Raw genomic sequence first — 22515 nt, 5'->3', positions numbered from 1 at the left:
TTGGCTCGCATTTACATAATGATCATCTTTTCATGTGTCTTTTTGCTAGATTGAAATTTTTGATAATGGGGACAGTGTTACTCCATTGTGTGTGTCCTCTCAAGGTCTTACATAGCTCAGCACTTATCGTATGTTTACTGAGTTTTTGACCCTGGTTGTCTAATGGCTGTGGGCTGAGATGGTGGGCTTCTCAACCGTTGCAGATCTCCTTACAACATGCATTGTACCTTCTGCATCATGGCATGCTTGAGGACGCCAACAGAAATCTCAGCCAGGCAGAGACGTGGCGATACGGTGAAAAGTCATCTTCCCAGGAAGTGTTAATTAACCTTATTCAGGCCTATAAAGGGCTTTTGCAGTATTACACGTGGTCTAAAAAGAAGATGGAGCTGTCTCAGCTTGGTGAGTGAATATGAGTGAACTTTTCACTCGGTGATAGGGCTGAACCTGGGAGGGAGGCCGTCTTAAGGAGCAGTCTCTCTCCCCTGCCCCGCAGCCTGGCTTTATCCAGGGTGTGCAGAGAACAGACATTTCTGTGATCTAAAATTCTTGACCCCCCTTTATAATCTTTCTGGAATTTAAAAAAAAAAACTATTCAGACGTGAATCAGATGATTCACAGATTAAGTTCATGACCATTTTATTACTTTTTATTAAAATATAGTGGATTTACAGTGTTGTGCTCGTTTCTTTTGTACAGCAAAGTGACTTCATTATGCACGCACATGCGTTCTTTTTCTTCAGTACTCCTTCCGTCGTGCTCTGTCCCAGGACGCTGGGTGGAGCTCCTCGTGCTGTCCAGCAGGACCTCGTTGTTGTTTATCCCTCCTGTGCATCTCCCAGCCCCAAACTCCCCATCCATCCCTCTCCCTCTCCCCCTCAGCAAACACCAGTCTGTTCTCCGTGTCTGTGAGTTTGTTTTCTGTCCTGTAGATAGGTTCATTTGTGCCATATGTTAGATTCCAGATATAAGTGATACCATATGGTATTTGTCTTTCTGACTGACTTCATAGTATAAGAATCTCTAGTTACATCCATGTGGCTGCAAATGGCATTATTTTGTTCTTTTTTATAGCTGAGTAGTATTCCACTGTGTATATGTACCACATCTTCTTAATCCATTCATCTGTTGATGGACATTTAGGTTGTTTCCAAGTTTTGGCTATTGTGAATAGTGCTGCAGTGAACATAGGGGTGCATGGATCCCTTTGAATCATTGTTTTGTCCGGGTGTGTGTGACCATGAACATGTGCTAAGAGTTAGCTTGGGATTTTTCCTTGTTGCCGTGGCCGCTGCTGGTTGGGTTTGACTACAGTTGAGTGTCTGGGAACCCCTTTCCACAGTAAATCCACACCTAACTTATACTTAGGAATCTGCCTTTTTTCCTTTCAAGGTTTATTTTGTATTTTTATTATTTATTTATTTATCCCTCTGTACAGCATGGGGATCAAGTTCCTCTTACATGTATACATTTTTTCCCCCACCCTTTGTTCTGTTGCAATATGAGTATCTAGACATAGTTCTCAATGCTACTCAGCAGGATCTCCTTATAAATTTATTCTAAGTTGAATCTGATAACCCAAAGCTCCTGATCCCTCCCACTTCCTCCCTCTCCCATCAGGCAGCCACAAGTCTATTCTCCAAGTCCATGATTTTCTTTTCTGTGGAAGGTTCCTTTGTGCCGTATTAGATTCCAGATATAAGTGATATCATATGGTATTTGTCTTTCTCTTTCTGACTTACTTCACTCAGTATGAGAGTCTCTAGTTCCATCCATGTTGCTGCAAATGGCATTATGTTATTCTTTTTTATGGCTGAGTAGTATTCCACTGTGTATATGTACCACATCTTCTTAATCCAGTCATCTGTTGGTGGACATTTGGGTTGTTTCCATGTCCTGGCTATTGTGAATAGTGCTGCAATGAACATGCGGGTGCATGTGTCTCTTTTAAGTAGAGTTTTGTCCAGATATGTGCCCAAGAGTGGGATAAGATTTATTTTTGATGTTTCATACCTACTTTCCCATTATCACTTCATTTCCATGTATGTGTATGTATATATTTGTTTTGCTTTTAAATTGAAATATAGTTGATTTACAGTGTGTTAATTTCTGCTGTATAGTAAAGTGGTTCAATTATAATACCTAAATATACACATTCTTTTCTATATTCTTTTCCATTATGATTTATCTCAGACTATTGAATATAGCTCCTGTGCTCTACACTAGGACCTTGTTGCTGATCTGTTTTATATATAATCATTGGCATTTGCTAACTCTCCCAACTCCTCCCCGTTGGCAGTCACAAGTCTGTTCTCTGTGTCGATGAGTCTGTTTGTGTTTTGGTTCATTTGTGTCATATTGTATTTCATTTTTTTTATTTTTTGCTTTTTTGGGCCACACACACAGCATATGTAGGTTCTCAGGCTAGGGGTCGAATCGGAGCTACAAGCTGCCGGCCTACACCACAGCCACAGGCACACCAGATCTGAGGCATGTCTGTGACCTACACCATAGCTCCTGGCAATGCTGGATCCTTAACCTACTGGCCAGAGATTGAACCCATGTCCTCATGGATACTAATTAGGCTGAGCCATGACAGGAACTCCCCATTTGTGTCATATTTTAAATTCCACAAATAAGTGCTATCACACGGTGTTTGTCTTTCTCTTTCTGACTCTGATACTGTATCTTTTTTCATTCATCTGGTAGCTTGATTTCTTCCTTTCCAATTGGACATTGTTTATATTATTTTCTTGCCGAGTTGCCCTGGCTAGAAGCTCCATTATGGTGGTGAATGAAAGTGGCAAAGAGAGGACGGTCTTTTGCATGAAGCCTTTCCCTGTTAATTGTGACATTCAATACGGGCTTTTTCACGAGAAACTTTTCATCAGATTGAAAAGTTCCTTCTATTCCTACTTGTTGAGTATTTTTATCGTGAAGCGTTATTACATTTTGTCAAACGCATTTTCTGCAAAAGTTGAGATGGTTGTGAGGTTTTTGTCATTATTCTATTGATTTGGAGTATTGTAGTACTTGACTCGGGTGTTAAATGACCTGGAATAGACCCCACTCGGCGTGGTATAAAATCCTCTTTATTTGTTGCTAGGTTCAGTTTGCTAGTGTTTTGTTGGGTTTTTTAAAATCTATGTTTGTAAGAGATACTGGTCTTTTGTTTTCTTGTGTTGTCTTTGATGTTGGTATCAGGGTAATATTGGTCTCATAGAATAAGCTGAGAAGTGTTTTTTCTCTTTTTTGGGTCATTGAGTTTGTAAAGAATTAGGGCTGTATTTTAAGTGTTTATTAGCATTCACCCGTGAGGCCATCAGAGTCTGAGCTTTTCTTGTGGGTCGCTTGTCAGTTACTGATTCAGCTAAAGTCCTCAGAGCTGAATGACTTTAATAGTTTGTTTCTCTCTGCACAGATAAGGAAGATTATGCTTTCAACGCGGAGTCCCAGACGCTGCTCAACCACAGCTGGAAGACCTCTGTAAACCTGTGTGCGTTGATTCAGATTCCTGGAGTTTGGGACCCGTTTGTGAAGAGTTACGTAGAGGTAAGTGGACTTTTCATAAATGTCTATAAATCTTTGTGCTTTGATTCAAATTCCTGGAGTTCGGGATGCATTGTGAAGAGTTATGTGGAGGTAAGTGGACTTTTCATAAATGTCTATAAATCTTTGTGCTTTGATTCAAATTGCTGGAGTTCGGGACGCATTTGTGAAGAGTTACGTGGAGGTAAGTAGACTTTTCATAGTTTCACCAGTTTCATTCTGTTATAAGCTTTATCTTTATTGATTAGAAGGCAACTAATGATTAGAAAATGGTTTAAAAAAAGGGAATATGATGCCACTTTTTTTTTGTCTGCATAATTTTTATTTTACCAAAGTACCTTATATTTTCTCTTACCAACATGCTGTACATGTGACGGTATTTTTTTCACCCCTGGATAGCATGTCGTGGCCAAATACAGTTGTCTCTCAGTAGCCGTGGATGCTCAGTCTTTATATGTGCAGTGTTTGCATATAACCTATGTACATCCTCCTGTTGACTTTAAATCATCTCTAAGAGTACTTATAAAATATGTAATAAAGTGTAAATGCTATGTAAATAGTTGCCTGTGCACAGCGCATTCAAGTTTTGCATTTTGGAAGTTTCTGAATTTTTTTTTTTTCCTGAATCTTTTCCGTCTGTGGTTGGTTGAACCCTAAAATGAGGTCTGGGAGGATTCAGGGCCTGTAGCTGATGCTGACTCTGTTTATAAAGTTATTAGCCTTCTAGTTGTAAGTGTCACTTCTGTGTTCTTCTTGAGCTTCTGAGAAAAGCAGAAAGTTCTCTTATGATTTGGTGGGGTATTGCTGGGAAGGAGCTAAAACTCTGAAACTACGTCACAAAATATGAGACGAAGAGTGGCTTTCAGAGGCTCTTAAGGATGTCCTGCCATCTCAGAGTCACTGTGAAAGGACAGAGCGCGGTGGCACTGGGCAGTGGGAGTAGCTCATCAAAATAATTTGCTGTTTGGCTTTCTTGCTGCCCGGCCGTCTTGGCAGCTGCTTGTGGTTGGGGGCGTCCCGCACCTAAGGCAGGAAGATGGTGGCCACAAAGAAGATGAAAAAGTTGCTGGAGTCAATCAACGCTCGGCTCCAGCTCGTGATGAAAAGTGCCAAGTACGTGCTAGGGTACAAGCAGACTCCGAATGACCAGACAGGGCAAAGCGGAACTGGCCATCCTCGCCAGCAGCTGCCCAGCCTCGAGGAAATCTGAAATCGAATGTCACGCCATGTTGGCCACAACTGGGGTCCATCACTGCAGTGGCAAGAATATCGAACTGGGCATAGCACGTGGACGATGCTGCCGAGGATGCGCACTGGCCGTCACTGATCCAGGTGATTGTGGTATCGTTGGCAGCATGCCAGAACAGACTGGCGAAAAGTAAATCATGCATGAGTTTTCTTCAATGAAACCAGCTGGGCTTGTTTTTTAAAATAATAATAATAATAATAATTTGCTTTTTGGAATTCCTGTTGTGGCTCAGTGGATTAAGAACGCGACTAGTGGAATTCCTGTCATGGTGCGGCAGAAACGAATCCGACTAGGAACCATGAGGTTGCAGGTTCAATTCCTGGCCTTTGCTCAGTGGCTTAAGGATCCAGCGTTGCCATGAGCTGTGGTGTAGGTTGCAGTCATGGCTCGGATCTGGTGTTGCTGTGGCTGTGGTGTAGGCCAGCGTCTACACCTCCAATTGGACCCCTAGCCTGGGAACCTCCATATGCTGCGGGTGCGGCCCTAAAAAGACAAGAAAGTAAAAAAACCATTTTGCTTTTTGGAAGTTTCATTAGTGCTAGTGCTGAAGTGATGATTGTATTATCAGAAGATAATCTCTGAAACTGCCAGCAAATCTGGAAATTCCTGTTTCAGAATGGGAAGGAATGCAAAGAAAGGAGTTATAATTCTTCCGCCCTCCCTTTGTGGCTGACATGCCCTGTGATTGGCTGCATCATGTGGTCCTTCTTTAGCCCTTAGTGTGTCCTACTTTGAAGATGTCATGTCTCATAGGGACAGTTTTTCATGTGGAAGCTTGCTGCATCTTTCTACCACAAAATAGGATAAGGAACAAAAAGGGGAAACCGTGTAGGCCTTTGTTGTGATCGCCTGTGTTCCGCAGCAGTGGTAACACACGCCGGCGAAAGCAAACGCGGGCATCACGGTCGTTTCCTACCCCTTTTGCAAACGGCCTTTAGCAGTTTTCTGATCTTTTTTGTGCTCGTCAATAATGTCAGCTTGTGCAGTCTATTTCATATAGCCCTCTTACAGAATTTAGCAAAGATGTTTTGACTTATTTTATATAGATGCTGGAATTCTATGGGGATCGAGACGGAGCCCGAGAGGTGCTCACCAATTACGCCTATGACGAGAAGTTCCCGTCCAACCCCAATGCTCACGTCTATTTATACAGCTTCCTCAAGCGAGAGAAGGCACCCAGAGAGAAACTGCTCCGTGTGCTGAAGGTAGCGTGCTTCCTATCAGCAAGCAGGGGTGGGGGCGCACTCTAGCCAGTGTTTTAGCCAGGTCTTGGGACAGCGCTTTCTGACGTTGATGTCACAGCACCCAGAGAAAGTGACAGTGTGCATACGGTACACTGAGGTCAAGACAGGAGGCCCCACGCAGACCCCCGCCCCATCCCAGGGGAGACCAAGCCGGAGGGACCCGTGTGTCAGAAGCCCTGCGTCACCCTGATTGGGAAGCTCTGCATTGCAGTTTTTTTTTTTAAATGCACCTTTATTGAAACTTATGTACAATAAAACACTTATTTTAAGTGTACCTTTGGATGCATTTCAGCAGATATATGCATCCGCATGACCCCTGTAATAACTGAGACGTTAAACATGGCCTTCAGCCTAGAAAGTCCCTCATTGCCCTTCTCAGCCAGTCCACCCTCTGACTCCTTGCCCCGGGCAGTCGCTGACCGGCTGTCACTGTGGGTTGGTTTTCTCTCTTCTTGAATTTCATGTAAACAGCGTCTTACAGTATGTACCCTTTTTCTGTCTGTATTTTCTCACTCAGCCGAATGTTTGAGATTCATCCTTGTTGTAATTTGTTCCCTGTTACTAATGAGCAATATTCCGTTTCTGTATATTCACTTCTCGGTGGACGTGGATGTTGTTTTCACTTTGGGGCTATTATGAATATCCCCGTGGGTATGCATGTGCATGATTTTACGAACCTCTATTGTCCTTTTTCTGTGGCAGCTCCCTAAGAGCGGCACTGTGGAAGGTCCGTATTAAACTGCCCAGCTGTCTTCCGCCGTGACGGTACCACTGACCTTCCCGGTACCAGGGTGTGAGTTCAGTTTCTCACACCCTCTTTGGCATTTGGTATTCAGTCCTTTGAATCACAGCCATTCTAGTGGGTGTGTAGTGGTGTCTCAAGTGCTTTTAATTTGCATTTCCCTGATGGCTAGTGATGTTGGATATCTTTTAATAGGCCCATTGGCTATTCTTACGTCGTCTTTTGTGACATGTCTGTTCACATGCTTTATTTTTTGGAGGCTTATTTGTCTTCTTATTGATTTGGAAGTTTTTCATATAATTCGGATAAAGTCCATTGTCAGATATACAGATTGTAAATATTCTCTCCCAGGCTATGGCTTGCCTTTTTGTTTTCTTTACAGTATCTTTCAAAGAACAGAAGTGTCTAATTTTGATTAAGTACAATTTATTCATTTTTCTTTTATAGTTAGTACCTTTTAAGAAACCTTTAACCAGAGTTCCTGTCGTGGCTCATTGGTTAACGAATCCGACTAGGAACTATGAGGTTGCAGGTTCGATCCCTGGCCTTGCTCAGTGGGTTAAGGATCCTGTGTTGCTGTGAGCTGTGGTGTAGGTTGCACACTCGGCTCGGATGTGGGGTTGCTGTGGCTATGGTGTAGGCTAGCAGCAACAGCTCCGATTAGACGCCTAGCCTGGGAACCTCCATATGCCGTGGGTGTGGCCCTAAAAAAAAAAAAAAAAAAGACCAAATAAATAAATAAATAAATAAAATCCCACTGCAGCAGCTTGGGTCACTCCTGTGGCTCAGGTTTGATGCCTGGCCTAGCATAGTAGGTTAAAGGATCTGTCGTTGCCACAGCTGTGGCTTGGATTCAGTCCCTGGCCTGGGAACTTCTATTTAAAAAATAAAAGATTAAGGAAAAGTAACAGATTTACTGGTTATTTTGTAGGAAATTATTTCTGTGTGAGGTTAAAGTACCCCAGCAAGTAGACAGAATAAATTATTTTTCCTTCTTCTTTTTTTTTTTTTTGTAGCCGCACTTTTTTTTTAGCTATGGCATGTGGAAGTTCTGGGCCAGGGATCAAACCCTCAGCACGTCAGACCCTTAACCTGCTGAGCCACAAGAGAACTCCTCCTCTCTACTATTAACTTTGTTTAAAGGAGGAATAAACTTGTAATCCTGTTTTTGGCATATTCATAAAAATAGTCCATCCTGTTCTTTAACAGAAGAACCATTAATTCTCCCTATTGTGTAAAAAGATTTTAAAAATATTGACTTTGAATACTCTTAATGTGCTGTGTTCCAGACCTCAGTCTTTCAAAATAACTACCCTTGCCTTTTTTCTTACTGTGTGATCTTCTCTTTTTTCCTTTATTTTTTTCCTCATTCTTGGTTGCTGAAAGGAAACAAAGTTTTTAAGTGTGGTAAACAGTTTAACATGGTGAAAATTAAATGTTTCTGTCTCTCCAAACCCTCCCACCCCCCAAATAGCTATTTTGTTATGAGCAGGGAATATTTTTAAAAAAATAGCTTTACATGGAATGCTTTTCAATACCAAAATTAAACGTGGATAAAAGTAAAGTATCTTTTAACTCTTTGATTCATTTGCTGAGGACACATTAGACACTAAAAGCTTTATTTGAAAGTAAGTTGAAATTAGAGAAATGCCTTAGAATGTATAAAAATCACAAGATTATTCTTTCTTCCAGATTTTGTATCAGATTGTACCATCTCATAAACTGATGTTAGAATTCCATAGATTACTGAGAAAATCAGGTAATTCTCGTTTTCCATCTCTTTGTGCAGACAGGCTGTAGACTAGGGGTCGGCGGAGGACCCCACCTGTTTGTAGAAAACTAAGTTCTATTGGCGCTCAGCTCTGTCAGTTTAGTCCTGTACTGTCTGTGGCTGCTTTTGCACTGCAACAGCTTGTGTAGTTGTGCCAACCTGTAAGGCTTGCAAAACAGATGTTTAGGGTCTGGCCCTTTGCAGAAAGAGTTTGCTGAGCCCTGCTCTGGAATGTTAGACAAGAGTTGGCAAATGGATTCAATTTCTGTAATTCATGTCCTTTTACACTTAACAGAGTGTCAGCTCAGCATTGGAGGAAATCCACTTATTAAGTCCAGTAGGCAGTGGGACTACCTCGGTGCCCCACTGGTAGAAGAGAACATGTATAAGATGCCCAAATCGGGCAGGCAGTTTATTTATTTATGTACTTATTTTGGTCACACCCGTGGCCTGTGGAAGTTCCTGGGACAGGGATCAAATCTGAGCCGCAGCTGCAACCTATACAACAGCTGCAGCAGCACCAGATTCTTAACCCACTGTGCCACAGCAGGAACTCCTAAGACAGGTAGGATAATGTTATGAATAGTGTAGACCCATGAAGAGATGGGACCGGGCACCCTGCTGTCATTAGCATGGGCTGAACTTTGAGTTGCTCAGATTCATCGCAGGAGAATGTGATGATAGTGAATTGTTTTAAACTTCTAGCCAGACTAGAAGGCTTATGACGCAGTGGTCCTTTATCAATAGAATGTACTCTTTCATCTTTGCACGCCTGTGTGCTTTCTCTAACCTTTGATTGTTATGACCATTGCAGAGAAGGAAGAACACCATAAACTGGCCTTGGAGGTATTGTTTGGAATCTTAGATTTTGCTGGATGCACTAAAAATATAACTGCTTGGAAATATTTGGCAAAATATCTCAGACAGACTTTAATGGGGTAAGTAAGAAGCACACAGTATCTGTTACTGCATCACCATAAATATTTCCCAGTATTTTAGAGGATATCAGTCCATTTTTAAAGTTCTTTGTTTACGTTTCTGCATTTCTCAAACTGTGTCTTCAGCTGTTTTCTTCTGCTTACATCAGAAGACAGGAAATAGGAAGTCACAAGTAAAAAATTCTGTCTGGATTTGTTGTGCTCTCAATATGAGTGCTGTTCCTTACCCCTGCCTGAGAGCTAAGTGTGTGCCTTCTGATGGGAGGGGGCCTGGAGGGGTCCCTGCCAGGCTTCACTGCTCCAATTCGACCCCTAGCCTGGGAACCTCCATATGCCAAGGGTGTGGCCCTAAAAAGGGAAAGTAATAATAACGGTGCTATGAGACGGGCACCATTAGTATCCTCAAGGAAATTAAGGCTCAGAGAGGTTAAGCGACTTTGCCAGGCTCACACAGGCGGTAAACGGAAGATCTGGGATTTGACTTCAGAGTCTGCGCTGTTTGCCACCGGGCTGTGTGGAACTGACCGCTTTAGCAAGTGGGAAGGTGGGAAGTGGGACTGAAAAGGACTTGCTTTCGTGTGGCTCTGCCGTGGCCACAGCTAGTCTGGAAATACCCTCCTTGTCATCTTCCCACAGACTGGACCGAAGCTTGGGTTCTGACCGGCTGGCTCTGTCTCCATCATTGACCTTCCCTTTGGACATTTTTCTTTTCCAGGAACCATCTTGCCTGGGTTCAAGAACAGTGGAACTCCAGGAAAAACTGGTGGCCAGGCTTTCACTTCAGCTATTTTTGGGCAAGAAATGATTGGAAGGATGACAACGCTTTGGCTTGTGAGAAGGCTCTGGTAGCTGGGATGCTGTTGGGAAAAAGTATGCATTTCACTTCTTTTTTAATCTAGGCCTGGCTTTTAGGCAGTTTTGAAACTATAGTGTGACCATTTCATGCTGAAGAAATAACGAAACAGGAAAATAAGTCCTGAGTTGCAGACCAGGTGCTCTTTCGGTAGGGCATTTCTATGGATTAGAAACAGTGATTTCATTATTATTTTTTTAAAATACAGTTGCCTTACAGTGTTGTGCCACTTTCTGCAGTATAGCAAAGTGACCCAGGCACGTATATACATACATACATTCCCTTTCTTATACTGTCTCCCGTCATGGTCTGTCCCAGGAGATTGGATAGAGTTCCCTGTGCTGTACAGCAGGACTTCATTGCTTATCCATTCTAAAAGTAATAGTTTTCACCTTCTAACCCCAAACTCGGCGTCCATCCCACTCCCTCCCCTCCCCCCTTGGCAACCACTGGTCTGTTCTCAGAAGCAGTGGTTTCATATTGTTGACTGTCATCGGTTTTTATGCTCTAACTCGAGTATCTTTAGGGACCATTAAGTTAAGGGATGCAGACTGTTTTCTCAGGAAATGACCACACTGAAAACCAGCTGTAATGGAAGAAATAAAAATCATTATTAAAAATAGAGAAACTCAAAAACAAAACAAAACAAGAAATGACAACTGGCCTGTTATAGAAAAAGTTTGCTGAGTTGTCTACTTTATTGGAAGTAGAAAAATATTCTTTATTGAATGCACTTTTAATGATATCCTTACATTATACTTAACTTTTCCCTCTCTTTCTGTAAGGATGAGACATTTCTTAAGGGGGGAAAAAAAAATAAAACCCCCTATTTAAGAAAAAGCAAATTGATCTTTTGGGGGGGAATGTCCTGATTGTTAAAACTTTACCTGCTTTGTACTGAAGTCTGGAAAGGTAGCCAGTACTGAAATGAGACACCACAGAATGTTCCAGAGATGGGGAGAGAGAACCTCACAGTGGCTGCAGTAAGCAGCGTGGCCACCGAGTTTAAAGTGTTCTGAAGGGAGTCTTCAGGCCGGTTTAACTGTAATTTTATTAATTTGGAATTAGTATCTCGTGAATGTTTTAGATGATTACTAAGATTAGTAAATTGCTGATTTTGTGGGAGGAAAGGGATTAATGAACGTAAAAGTGGTTTTAAAATTTCTCTTGGAGTTCCTACTGGTGCAACGGGATTAGCAGTGTCTCTGGTACGCTGGGACGCAGGTTCAATGCCCTGCCTGGCACAGTGGGTTAAAGATCCGGCATTGCCACAGCTGCAGCTCAGAGCTCATCCCTGGCCCAGGAACTCCATATGCTGTGGGGAGTCCAAAAAAAAAAGAAAAAAGGGAAATAAAATTTCTTTCTAATGTATTGATGATGAGAAACAGAAATGTGATTTGGACTGTGGTTTTCTGAGTATAGAGGTTTCTAGTTCAGAAACCTGAAGATGCCTGGGTTTGCGGGGGCTCCGAAGATGGTCTCTTACTGGCCAGGTCACTTGGGTCAAACAGCCGTGGGAGGTTCCCGTGTGCAGTTGGCCCTGTTTGCTGACAGGGTTTTTGTAAGAAGTGTCACCTGAACATCGCAGCCAGTGCCTTATAAACGCAAAAGTATTCTGTGAATAGCACACACAGGATGCCTGCATGAGGGCCCACCTCTTCTCCTCTCAGGGTGTTAGTGTGGGCTTGAGCTGGGTTGGTCTTGATCTGGTCTCCCTCCTCACATCCTGGGGTTCGCATCCTGGTCGAGGTCGGCCTTGGCTCTGTGCTGGGTGGGGAGTGGTGGCTGCCCATGTCCATGCTCTGCACAAGGCGAGCCAGGCCCTCTTCTCCTTGCAGGGGCCTCCTCCTTGTGGTCAGGCTGCCTGGCTGCCCTGCAGCTCCAGTGAGCTTCAAGTTAGGAGGTTGTAGTTTATGTGGCTTTTTCTCCATGTTCGGATGGGAGCAGAGTTCTTTACAGCTTTCTGGATTCTAGATAAAAGCAGACATCTGCACAGGTATTTTGTTTGTGCTAAAGTGGTAGGTGTGTTTGGCAACACAAATTATATTATGATATTTGTTATTAACACCACACACTCCACTGATTCCCAGTTGATAAAATGTTAGCAATTCTGGGAGTTCCTGTTATGACTCAGCGGAAACGTATCTGACTATAGCATCCATGAAAATGCAGGTTTGATCCCTGGCCTCGCTCAGTGGGTTAAGGATCCGGCGATGCCGTGAGCTGTGGTGTAGGTTGCAGACGCGGCTCGGATGTGGCGAGGCTGTGGCGTAGGCCGGTGGCTACAGCTCCAATTCGACCCCTAGCCTGGGAACCATCATATGCTGCAGGTGCAGCCCTGAAGAGACCAAAAAAGGAGAAAGAAAAGTGAGCAATTCTGGCATACTATTTTCAAGGATAATAAAATTGTTACTCTAGATAAAATATATATTCTAGCAGTTTCCCAGGAAGGCGAATATATGCAAGCTGCACTGTAGTTTTTCATAATGTGATATATAGTCTCATTCATCAAATATAGAGTCTCTTGCGCTATCCACCTTGTATTTGTCTTACAGAAATTTGGTTCCTACTCTGAAATATTTAGCTAGTGATCCCCCCCCCCCGCCCCCGCCTTGTAAGACTTGAGAAGCAGGTAGAACCTCTGATGAGCACCTTTGGCAGAGCTGCCTGGTCACCATCCTGCTATCTGTAAACGGTGGGAATCACAGGATAATATTTAAAAAAAAATTTTTTTTTGAAGTATTTGATTTACAATGTTGTGTTAACTTCTGCTGTGCAGTTAATTTCTGCTGTGGTGCAGTTATACATTTATGTTTTTTCATATACTTTTCCATTGTGGTTTATCTATCACAGGATATTGAATATAGTTCCCTGTGCTGTATAACAGATAGTTTGCAGCTGCTAGTCTCAGACTCTGCCTCCATCAACCCTCTCCCACTTGCCTTCCTCTTTTGTAAGCACAAGTCTGTTCTCTGTGTCTGAGTCTGTTTTTTGTTTCATAGGTTCATTTGTGCCATATTTTAGATTCCACATATAAGTGCTGTCCTGTGGTATTTGTCTTTCTTTGTCTGACTTGCTTTACTTAGTGTGAGAATCTCTAGGTCTGTTGATGTTGCTGCAAGTGGCATTATTTCCTTCTTTTTTTAGGTTGGTAATATTCAGTTGTATATATGTACCACATCATCTTTATCCAGTCCTCTGTTGATGGACATTTATGCTTCCATATCTTGGCTGTTGTACATAGTGCTGCAGTGAACCTAGCGGGTGCGTGTATCTTTTCTAATTAGTTTTCTGTGAATAGATGCCCAGCGGTGAGATGGCTGGATCACGTGGTAGTTCTGTTTTCAGTTTTGTTGAGGAAGCTCCATACTGTTTTCCGTGGTGGCCGCACCAGTTCACATTCCCACCAACAGTAGAAGAGGGTTCCAGGAATGACTAGACAGCTTTTGATCTCTTCCTACCTGTGATTCGTTTATTCTAATTCTTCGCTTCCTTGTTGTTATAGATGGCTCTTTGGCTGTTCTACCAGGTTATCATTGAGAAGAAGAAGCTGTAGTAATTTGCCTCTAGAGAAGGCTTATTTAATATATGCATATATGTGATATGCATATCACCTTAACTGAGATTTGGGAGGGAAGGTAGAAAATGAGCTTAAAGTATATGTGTTAATTGCGATGGATCAGGAATAGTTATGTACGTAGGAAGTGGTATGTTTCATTGGTGACAGCTCTGAGAGTGAGCTTGGACATGCTGTATAGATACTACAATTCCTTCGCTTTTCAAGTATGCCTGAGTGGAAGCAAAATTTTAAAAAGATGGACAGTGTACTTGAAGAATTTGATAAGTATTAAAGTTTTTGGTTTTTTTGCCTTGTTTTTTAGGTTCTAGATATTTTCGGTACATTTCAAAACAAGATCATCAAGTCTTAAAGAAGAAAATTAAGCAGATGAAGAAATCAGTGAAAAAATATAGCATTGTAAATCCAGGACTCTGAGTTTTAGTTATTTCAGATTGGTAGCTACAGAGTTTTAAATGTATTTATTATTTATTTGGTATTTTAAGAAGGTACTTTTTTTGGCTACAGAAGTGCTATTTTTTTTAATATTTTCCTCTCAATTATAGGTAGAGAAACTGTCTCACTGCCTTTGCTCTCTGTAAATAAATATTCTTCCTTTTTTGTACTGTTTAATGTTTATTAAGGAATAATCTTCAAATGCAAATTTTTGTTTAATCAGAGAATGCAGCACTACAGCAGTCATTGCTGTTTGCAGATAGCTTGCCTATGGTAATTGCGTAATAAACTATAGCCTGTGGTTCTGCTAAATGAATGTATGTTCTTCGAGATGCTTGGCAGCCACGCTGGGCTCATCACCGTGAGGAGCACACTGGCCATCAGCTCTGCTGGGGAGACTGGGAGACATGGGAGGACGTAGTAAAGGCTCCTCCTCTCTCTCCTGTTGAAGAGACTTGGCAGTTTGGGGGTGTGGCCTCTGGCAGAGGCACCATGGACGCCTTTGGGACAGAGGGCAGGGGGCCTGGTTGCTTTCAGCTGGCACTAACCTCGCTTTAAAGGGCTCTGGCTCTGTTCGTTTGCCTGGCGCGGCAATCCGAGACCCTGCAGAACCCCTGTGTCCCTCTGGGAAACTATGCTTTGTATGGAAACCAAGCATCATATCCCCTCATTTCTCTGGGATTCTCACTGCCATTCCACTAAGATCACAAGAATTCATACATCCCATTAAATAGCTTTTGACTAAAGGTTTTCAGGGAGTAGACGGCTTGATGAGCTTGGCTGCAGCTGAGCTTGGCTGCAGCGGGAGGTGGTTGAACGGTAGAGGAATAGCCCCCCAGGGCCATATAGGAAGCCCAGAGGGAAAGCTTTGCTCAGAAGCCGGGAACAGCTCTCCTGGAACACAGACTGAGGTTCTATTACATGTTGTGGGAACTGCTAGAGTAACTGCTTCTGCAAAACGGTTTTGGCTCACATACATTGGCTGTTCGGATAACTAGTGTTTGAGTTCCACGAAGGCTCCCTGACTTCAGAACAAGTCCAATGTTAAGACGGCAAACTGCACATTTTCCCCATGGGCTTATATTCCTACCACCTGTGAGAAAATTGGACAGATTATGCCTGGTCGGTAATTTGGTATTTTATACCTAGTAAATAAATGACTATAAAAGATAATGCACAACCTCACAACGAGTGAAACAAGTAGGTGCCCCACAGAACCACAGGAAAACAAGCCAGATGGACCAGTGGGCAAGGCCGGCTTTACTGCGGAGCGTTCATGGTTGGGTGGTACAGAGTTCCGAATATAGCAACGCTGATTCCATGTAAGCTACAAGTTCTGTGTAAGAAAACACTCAGGGATGGAACTCTCAGAAGATGTGAACAAAATCTCAAAGCCTTGGCCAAGCTCATCAAGCCACCTACTCCCTGAAAACCTTTAGTCAAAAGCTATTTAATGTGATTTATGAATTCTTGTGATCTTAGTGGAATGGCAGTGAGAATCCCAGAGAAATGAGTGGATACGATGCTTGGTTTCCATACAAAGCATAGTTTCCCAGAACTTTTATATCAAATATATCTAATTATCAGAGCAGTGCGAGTCACTGGTGAAAAAGTAAGCCCACTGGAGTTCCTATTGTGGCTCAGCAGGTTCAGAGCTGACTATGAGGATGCAGTTTTGACCCCTGGCCCCGCTGAGTGGGTTAAGGATCAGGCGTTGCCACGAGCTGCAGTGTAGGTCACAGATGCAGCTTGGATCTGGCATTCTTGTGGCTGTGGTGTAGGCCAGCAGCTGTAGTTTTGATTCAGCCCGTAGCCTGGGAACTTCCATATGGTGTACCTGTTGCCCTTAAAAAAGCAAGGCCTGCTAAAATTGAAGCCATCCTCGCTCGGTGGGTTAAGGATCTGGCGCTGCCGTGAGTTGCAGTGTAGGTGGCAGATACGGCTTGGATCCTGTAGCCCCAATTCCACCCCTGGCCTGGGAACCTCCATACGCCGCCCCCACCTGCACGTTAGTTAGTACCTGGCTCCACCTTCGTTAAGATTCCTTCCCTCCAGCCTGAGGTCACCTCGCCTTCCTTGGAATCCAGTGGCAGTTTGTTCCTTTTTCTTGACTAAAATCTGCCTTGTAGTATTTGCAAGGTCCGAGGCATATGGAAGTTCCCAGGCTAGAGGTCAAATTGGAGCTGCAGCTGCCGGCCTATGCCAACAGCTACAGCAATGCCAGGTCCGAGCCACATCTGCAGCCTACACCACAGCTCATGGCAATGCAGGATCCTTAACCCACTGAGCAAGGCCAGGGATCAGACCCGCATCCTCATGGATGCTAGTCAGGTTCATTACCGCAGAGCCACAAAGGGAACTCCTGGACACTTATTTTAATCTCTCAGAGCATAAACTTCTTGAGGAAGTTTTGTTTTGAGCATCAGTTTTCTGTTAATCATTCCTCTTCCAGAATCATGCTTTGCACACAGTAGTAATACGTACTGAATTAACACGGAGACACCTATTATAAAATTAATTACTGCATGATTATTATATAGTCACATGTATTATTATGTCAAAAATATTAACATAGTCCCATCTGAAATGTTACATATTTTAATGATTGGAAATTCATGCTGCCGTTACGTCTGATGGGACCTGCTAGTTGATCTCTAATTTTGCCATCACTCTGCCCAAAAGTATACAATCTGACTTGAACTTACATGCCCTAAGTAGGTAGGAGGATTGTTTTATTTTGTCCACGTCTATTTTATTTTTGCTTTTATTTTTTTAGGGCCACACTCTCTGCATATGGAAGTTGCAGGCTAGGGGTCAAGTTGGAGCCATAGCTGCCAGCCTACACCACAGCCACAGCAAACCCAGGATCCAAGCCTCGTCTGTGATGTACACCACAGCTCACGGCAACGCCAGATCCTTAAACCACTGAGTCAGGCCAGGGATCAAACGTCCTCATCGTTGCTGGTCGGGTTCATTACCACTGAGCCACAAGAGGAACTCCTAAGGTTATTTATTTTTTTAATGCTGAGCTATACTTCCGTAAACAGAATCATTTAAAATTTTTTCCCAAAAAGAAGACATTCCTCTGGGCTCAGTTTATTCCATGGCACAAAGAAAACAGACAAAGAACCGAAAGTACTCTCAGGTCCCGCATGGAACCCCAGAAGGCCCTCCTTACACACACGGGGGAGACGGTCACCTCCCCTTTCCGAGAAGACCTTGGTGCTGGGGGTGTCACTGGGTGAAGTTAGTCCAAGGGCGGCTCCTCCTGCCCAAGGCTTCCAGGGCCGTGACATCATCTGACCTTTGAGCAAACAACCCCTTGGAATGGGCATAGTCACCAATGAATGACGGAGGTTGGGTTATGTTTTCTGTTGAGTTTATTTTTTTTGGCTGCCTTGTGGCATATGGAGTTCCTGGGCCAGGGATCAGATTTGAGTGGCTGTTGTGACCTAAGCCACAGCTGCAGCGATGCTGGATCCTTCACCTACCATGCTAGACCAGGGATCAACCCTGCGTCCCGAGATACCGCAGATCCCCTTGTGCCGCAGTGGGAACTCCTGCACTACGTTTTAAAAAGAGACACTCAGCACAGCGTGATAGTGCCTGGTGCCACCGGCAAGTGGCCTGTGTTGGACTGGAGGTCCTTCTAATGACTCCTTCCTCTTGACTTCGTTGTGAAAATGCTGTTTGTGTTTTAAATGCTACTTGGGGCTTTCCTAGCCCAGGGTATCGTGAGCTCACACTTGGCTAGACTGAGGCTCAACAACCCTTCTTGGTGATGCTCTGGCAAGGCCGTGGGTGGTGAGGGGAGAGCTGGGTGCAGAGCCTCCGCAGAAGCCGTGGGACTGAGAAGAATCTTTGACTTCATTTGCATTTCAAAGGGCAGTTTTTGTCAGTAAGGAAATTTCCACGGAGTCAAACCATGGAAAATACCAAAAGGAAATTCAGCTCAGATCCTAAATGTTTCCTGCTGGCCTGAGCCCCTGTTTATGCCTCCGTTTGGGTTTGGGGCTGTTCGAGTTTGGGATTCTGTGTCCTCATTCAAGAAATATTTATCAAAGGCCCATTCTGTGCAAGTGACATGTACAAAGCAAAACACGTATTAGTATATTCTTCAATATGAAGGTGGAAACAGACTAAGTGAGGAGGGTTGCCCTCACAGAAGGCATTGATTTACGAACCTGACTAGTATCCATGAGGATGCAGGTGTGATCCCAGGCCTTGCTTAGTGGGTTAAGGACCCGTTGTTGCGGAAAGCTACAGCATAGATGGTGGATGCAGCTCAGATGCAATGTTGCTGTGGCTGTGGGGCAGGCCTGCAGCTGCAGCTCTGATTCGACCCCAGCCTGGGAACTTCCATATGCCGCAGCTGTGGCCAGAAACAGTAAAGAAAGCAGATGTTCTGTGTTTCCTGATGAAACTGTCCCAAAGAGTCCTCGTTGACTCCCCTCTCAGCAGACCCCATTCCCTCCGTCATGTCCTCTCCCCCCACCCCGCCCCAGTTCTCCTGAGTTACAGCACCGGGTAAGTTTCAGGTGTGCAGCGTGATGATTGGACGGACATATACCACGAAATCACAATCACAGTGCATTTAGTGACCATCCATCCTCATATAGATACAAAAACTACAGAAATAGAAAAACGTACTCTTCCCTGTGATGAGAACGCCACCACTTTCATATATAACATACTGGCGGTGTGACATGTTTATCATGTGCACATTATATCCCCAGTACTTATTCATCTTACAACGTAAGGCGACATAATATAACCTGAAGAGGAAGGTTATACCTTTTGATCGCCCTGATCACCTTCCTCCAATTCCCCACCCGCCCCTGGTAACCACAAATCTGATCTTTTTCTATGACTTTTTGCTTGTTAGTTTTTTTAAAAATACTTCTTCTCTTTTTCCCGCAGCACCTGCAGCACATGGAGGTTCCCAGGCTAGGGCTCTAATCAGAGCTGCCGCTGCAGGCCTGCACCTCAGCCACAGCAACGCGGATCTGAGCCGCATCCACCAGCCATGCTGCAGTTCTCTGCAAAGGTGGATCCTTAACCAACAGAGCGAGGCCAGGGATTGAATCAGCATCCTCAGAGAGACTAGGACGGGTCCTTAACCCGCTGAGCCGTAACAGGAACTCCTTGTTCGTTTTTAAAGTGTAAGTGCCTACACCACTGTGAGTGCTTTTTACACAACACCAGGATTTGATGTTTCCATCCATCTCAAAATGAGCTTCGCCGTCCCCTCAGGATTCCGGAAATGCCCCTCCTCCTAACCCCTCAGAACACACACCTTTTCGGACCCTAGGAAGCAAAGAGCAGGGCCCCCCCCCCCACCCCCCGTCTTCCCAGATCCACAGGGAGGTCTCGGAGCTGCCGACAGCGCTGCTGCCCGGGCTCTGCTGTTCCCCTGCAGAGACAGAAGCAAAGTGTGAATTTCCTGCTCCCTCCCCGCGGGAATTCTTTGCCGTTTTAATGGACCACGGCTGCCACCGACAGCATCACACCCTTGGCCCCGCAGCCGGGCACCCAGCGGCTCAGCAGTCAGGGCGGGCTTCCTGCCAGCTTCTTTTCGAGGGCCCTGGAGGGGACAGGGACACCTTTCAGCGCTTTCGCAAGAGACAGCTCCCCGGCCCCCAGGGACGTGGCTCAGAAACCACCTCCGCGAACCCGGTGAGAGGAGGGCGGAGAAGAAGGAAGGAGACACGGGCAGGGGCGGAGGGAGCCCGCGCAGAGCCGGAGCCCGACCCGAGCGAGCGCAGCGCCCGCGCGCCCCCACGATGCTCGCTCCCAGCCGTGCGCGGAGTCCGCAAGTCCCCTGGCTCCTGAGCGCTTCTCGAATTCTCTGCCTCTGCCTCGCAGTCGTGCTGAGCTGGGCGAGCTTGCTCCAGGGACACCCCCAGTGTCTGGATTACGGGCCCCCCTTCCAGCCCCTCCTTCCCCTGGAGTTTTGCTCTGACTATGACAACTTCGGCTGCTGTGACCAGCGCAAGGACCGCCGCATCGCTGCCCGGTACTGGGACATCATGGAATACTTCGACCTCAAGGGCCACGAGCTGTGCGGAGGCTACATTAAGGACATCCTTTGCCAGGTAGGCCTGAGTGGGAACCCTGCGGGCAAGCAAGAGAGGCAGCTCCAAAGAGTGCCTCCAAGCCCCTTCTGGCCCCCCCGGTCCCTTCCAGCCCCCTCCCGGTCCCCTCCAGCCCCCTCCCGGTCCCCTCCAGCCCCCTCCAGCCCCTTCCAGGCCCTTCCAGCCCGCTTCAACCCCCTCCAGCCCTCTCCAGCTGCTGCCCTGCTGGGTGGCCACTGGGGGTCCTGGGGGGACGGCTCTCTGGGCACCCAGCCCTTTAGAAGCTCACCTGCCCGCTGCCTCCTCCTGGATCTTCCTGCTCTGGACAGGCACATGAGGCGGAGTTTGGTTTCCACGGGTTTCCCGAAGCTCATTTGCGGTTCTTTCTCAGGCCCCAGAAGAAGGATATGGGGATTCTTCAGGGAGAAGAAGCTCTGGGTCCTCTCTGCAGCGCTGGGGGTGCTGGTCCCAGCACACGCCCGCGCTGCCCATGGAGTGTGTGAGGGAGCAGCAGTGTCTGTGGGAATGCTGTCCTGGTCTGGGTCGTTTGTGCCAGAGGGTCTCTGGGGGTGATGATGGGGTCTCCTGGGCTTTGCAGAGCTGGAGCGGGAGAGGTTAGAGCTGCGGCATGGCAGTGACTCAGAGGTTCTGCTTCTCCTGGCTCTCCAGCGGCCAGACCCCATGTCCCTGGCAGACAGCACCTCCGTTGGGCTCAGCCTGAACCCTGCCGGATGTAGGCTGCCCACTCACTTTGTGGGAAGGGGTTCAGGGTGCAGGGGAGGGTCCCAGCTGGAGAGCAATGAAAGAGGCTGAGGAGGAGCGCTCTAACTCAGCTGGGGACACACATCCAGGCAAACCTTCCATCGGAGACCCTCCTGGGCTTGTCAGCACAATGACTTGGCTTTCCTGCTGCTACAATTCCAGAGCCAACTGGCTACCCCACCTCCCCGGGCAGGGAACATGGCAGAGTCTGGCACAGAAGCCGGCCACCTGGGAGGAATCACCCCCCTGTCCTCTCTTGCCTCGGGCACCTACTCCCACCCCAGGCTTCCTCTTGGAGAATTAACTCTGAATAACCATTTGGGCAGAAGCTGGGCTTTTGTAAGCAACACCGAGACTCTTAATTTCTGAGCTACCCCCAGGTAAAAACGTCTCCTCCTTCCCTCCCGCTTCCCTTGGGAGTGAGGTTGCAAATGCCAAATTCAGCAGTTCTCCTGTTTCCCAAATCTGAGGCTTAAGCATCACCTACATGTGTCTAATTCATGTGTCTATTTATTAAACATCACAATTTGAATTTCTTCTCCCTCTTTCTTCCCCCACACATGTGATGTGTTCCAGTGGTGATTCTGCAGGAAGCAGAGAATGAACTACTATGACTCCCAATTTACTGATGAGGAATCAGGAGTTTTAAAGGACTTATTGAGAGTGCCAGGCACAAAGCCAGAGGCTTATGCCCAAGCCTCGTATCCTTTTGATTTTGTTTTTGTTTTCTTTTTTGACTTCCTTGAGGCATATGGAGTTCCTGGGCCAGGGATCAGATCCAAGCTGCAGCCACGACCTATGCCGCAGCTGTGGCAATGCTGGATTCTCAACCCACTGTGCGGGTCAGGGGATCAAACCTACACCCCGTGCTGCAGAGATGCTGCTGATCCTGTTGTGCTACAGTGGGAACTCCTTGTGCCCTTTTGATCACATCAGGCCCTGGCACATCCCCCAATGGCTTCCCGACCTGGGGCGGATGTGAGCTCTGTTAGAACAGATGCCTTTGTGCATCTTACTCACTGTTGCAGCCCCAGGGCGGAGGTCAGAGCCTGGCAGTGGTGGGGACCTTCTTGGGCCTTAGTTTTCTAAGACAGAGGAATGTTACTGAGCTGACCGAGCAGAGGCACCTGTGCAAACCCTCAATTGCAGCCTGTGATGGTGCCTGGTGGTGATCTGGCCACAGCCGTCCTCTCCTCCCCAACACTGCATCTTTATTTCTGTCTCTTATCTCTCTTCTTCATGCTCCCCAGGAGTGGACAGGTCAGTCAGGTGAGACTCAGCAGTCCCTCTGGCTCCCTGTCAGTAGCTCTGACAAGAACGC

General features: G+C 45.7%; 2 protein-coding genes and 1 pseudogene across 6 annotated transcripts in view; all 3 read left to right on the top strand.

Annotated features, from left to right (window-relative positions):
- The window catches only part of TAF1A (TATA-box binding protein associated factor, RNA polymerase I subunit A), a 26493-nt gene extending 6303 nt beyond the window's left edge, over positions 1-20190 (top strand). For 2 of the 4 annotated variants that reach the window (XM_047754713.1, XM_047754712.1), the window contains exons 5-11: positions 204-402; positions 3422-3552; positions 5845-6003; positions 8477-8543; positions 9370-9493; positions 10209-10363; positions 19778-20190. In XM_047754713.1, coding sequence (XP_047610669.1) covers positions 204-402; positions 3422-3552; positions 5845-6003; positions 8477-8543; positions 9370-9493; positions 10209-10363; positions 19778-20190 — 1248 coding nt within the window. Of the gene's footprint in view, positions 1-203; positions 403-3421; positions 3553-5844; positions 6004-8476; positions 8544-9369; positions 9494-10208; positions 10364-14227; positions 14675-19777 lie in introns of those variants that run through there. The other 2 variants (XM_047754715.1, XM_047754714.1) reach the window with 1 other exon arrangement.
- Positions 3563-5020, top strand: LOC125112525 (60S ribosomal protein L30-like; annotated as a pseudogene).
- HHIPL2 (HHIP like 2) overlaps positions 20142-22515 on the top strand; it is a 19481-nt gene continuing 17107 nt past the window's right edge. For both annotated transcript variants that reach the window (XM_047754710.1, XM_047754711.1), the window contains exon 1: positions 20142-20453. In XM_047754710.1, coding sequence (XP_047610666.1) covers positions 20142-20453 — 312 coding nt within the window. The remainder of the gene's footprint in view (positions 20454-22515) is intronic.

Source organism: Phacochoerus africanus, chromosome 12 (assembly GCF_016906955.1).
Source record: "Phacochoerus africanus isolate WHEZ1 chromosome 12, ROS_Pafr_v1, whole genome shotgun sequence".
Classification (NCBI taxonomy): domain Eukaryota; kingdom Metazoa; phylum Chordata; class Mammalia; order Artiodactyla; family Suidae; genus Phacochoerus; species Phacochoerus africanus.
This window is presented reverse-complemented; position numbering and strand designations above follow the sequence as displayed.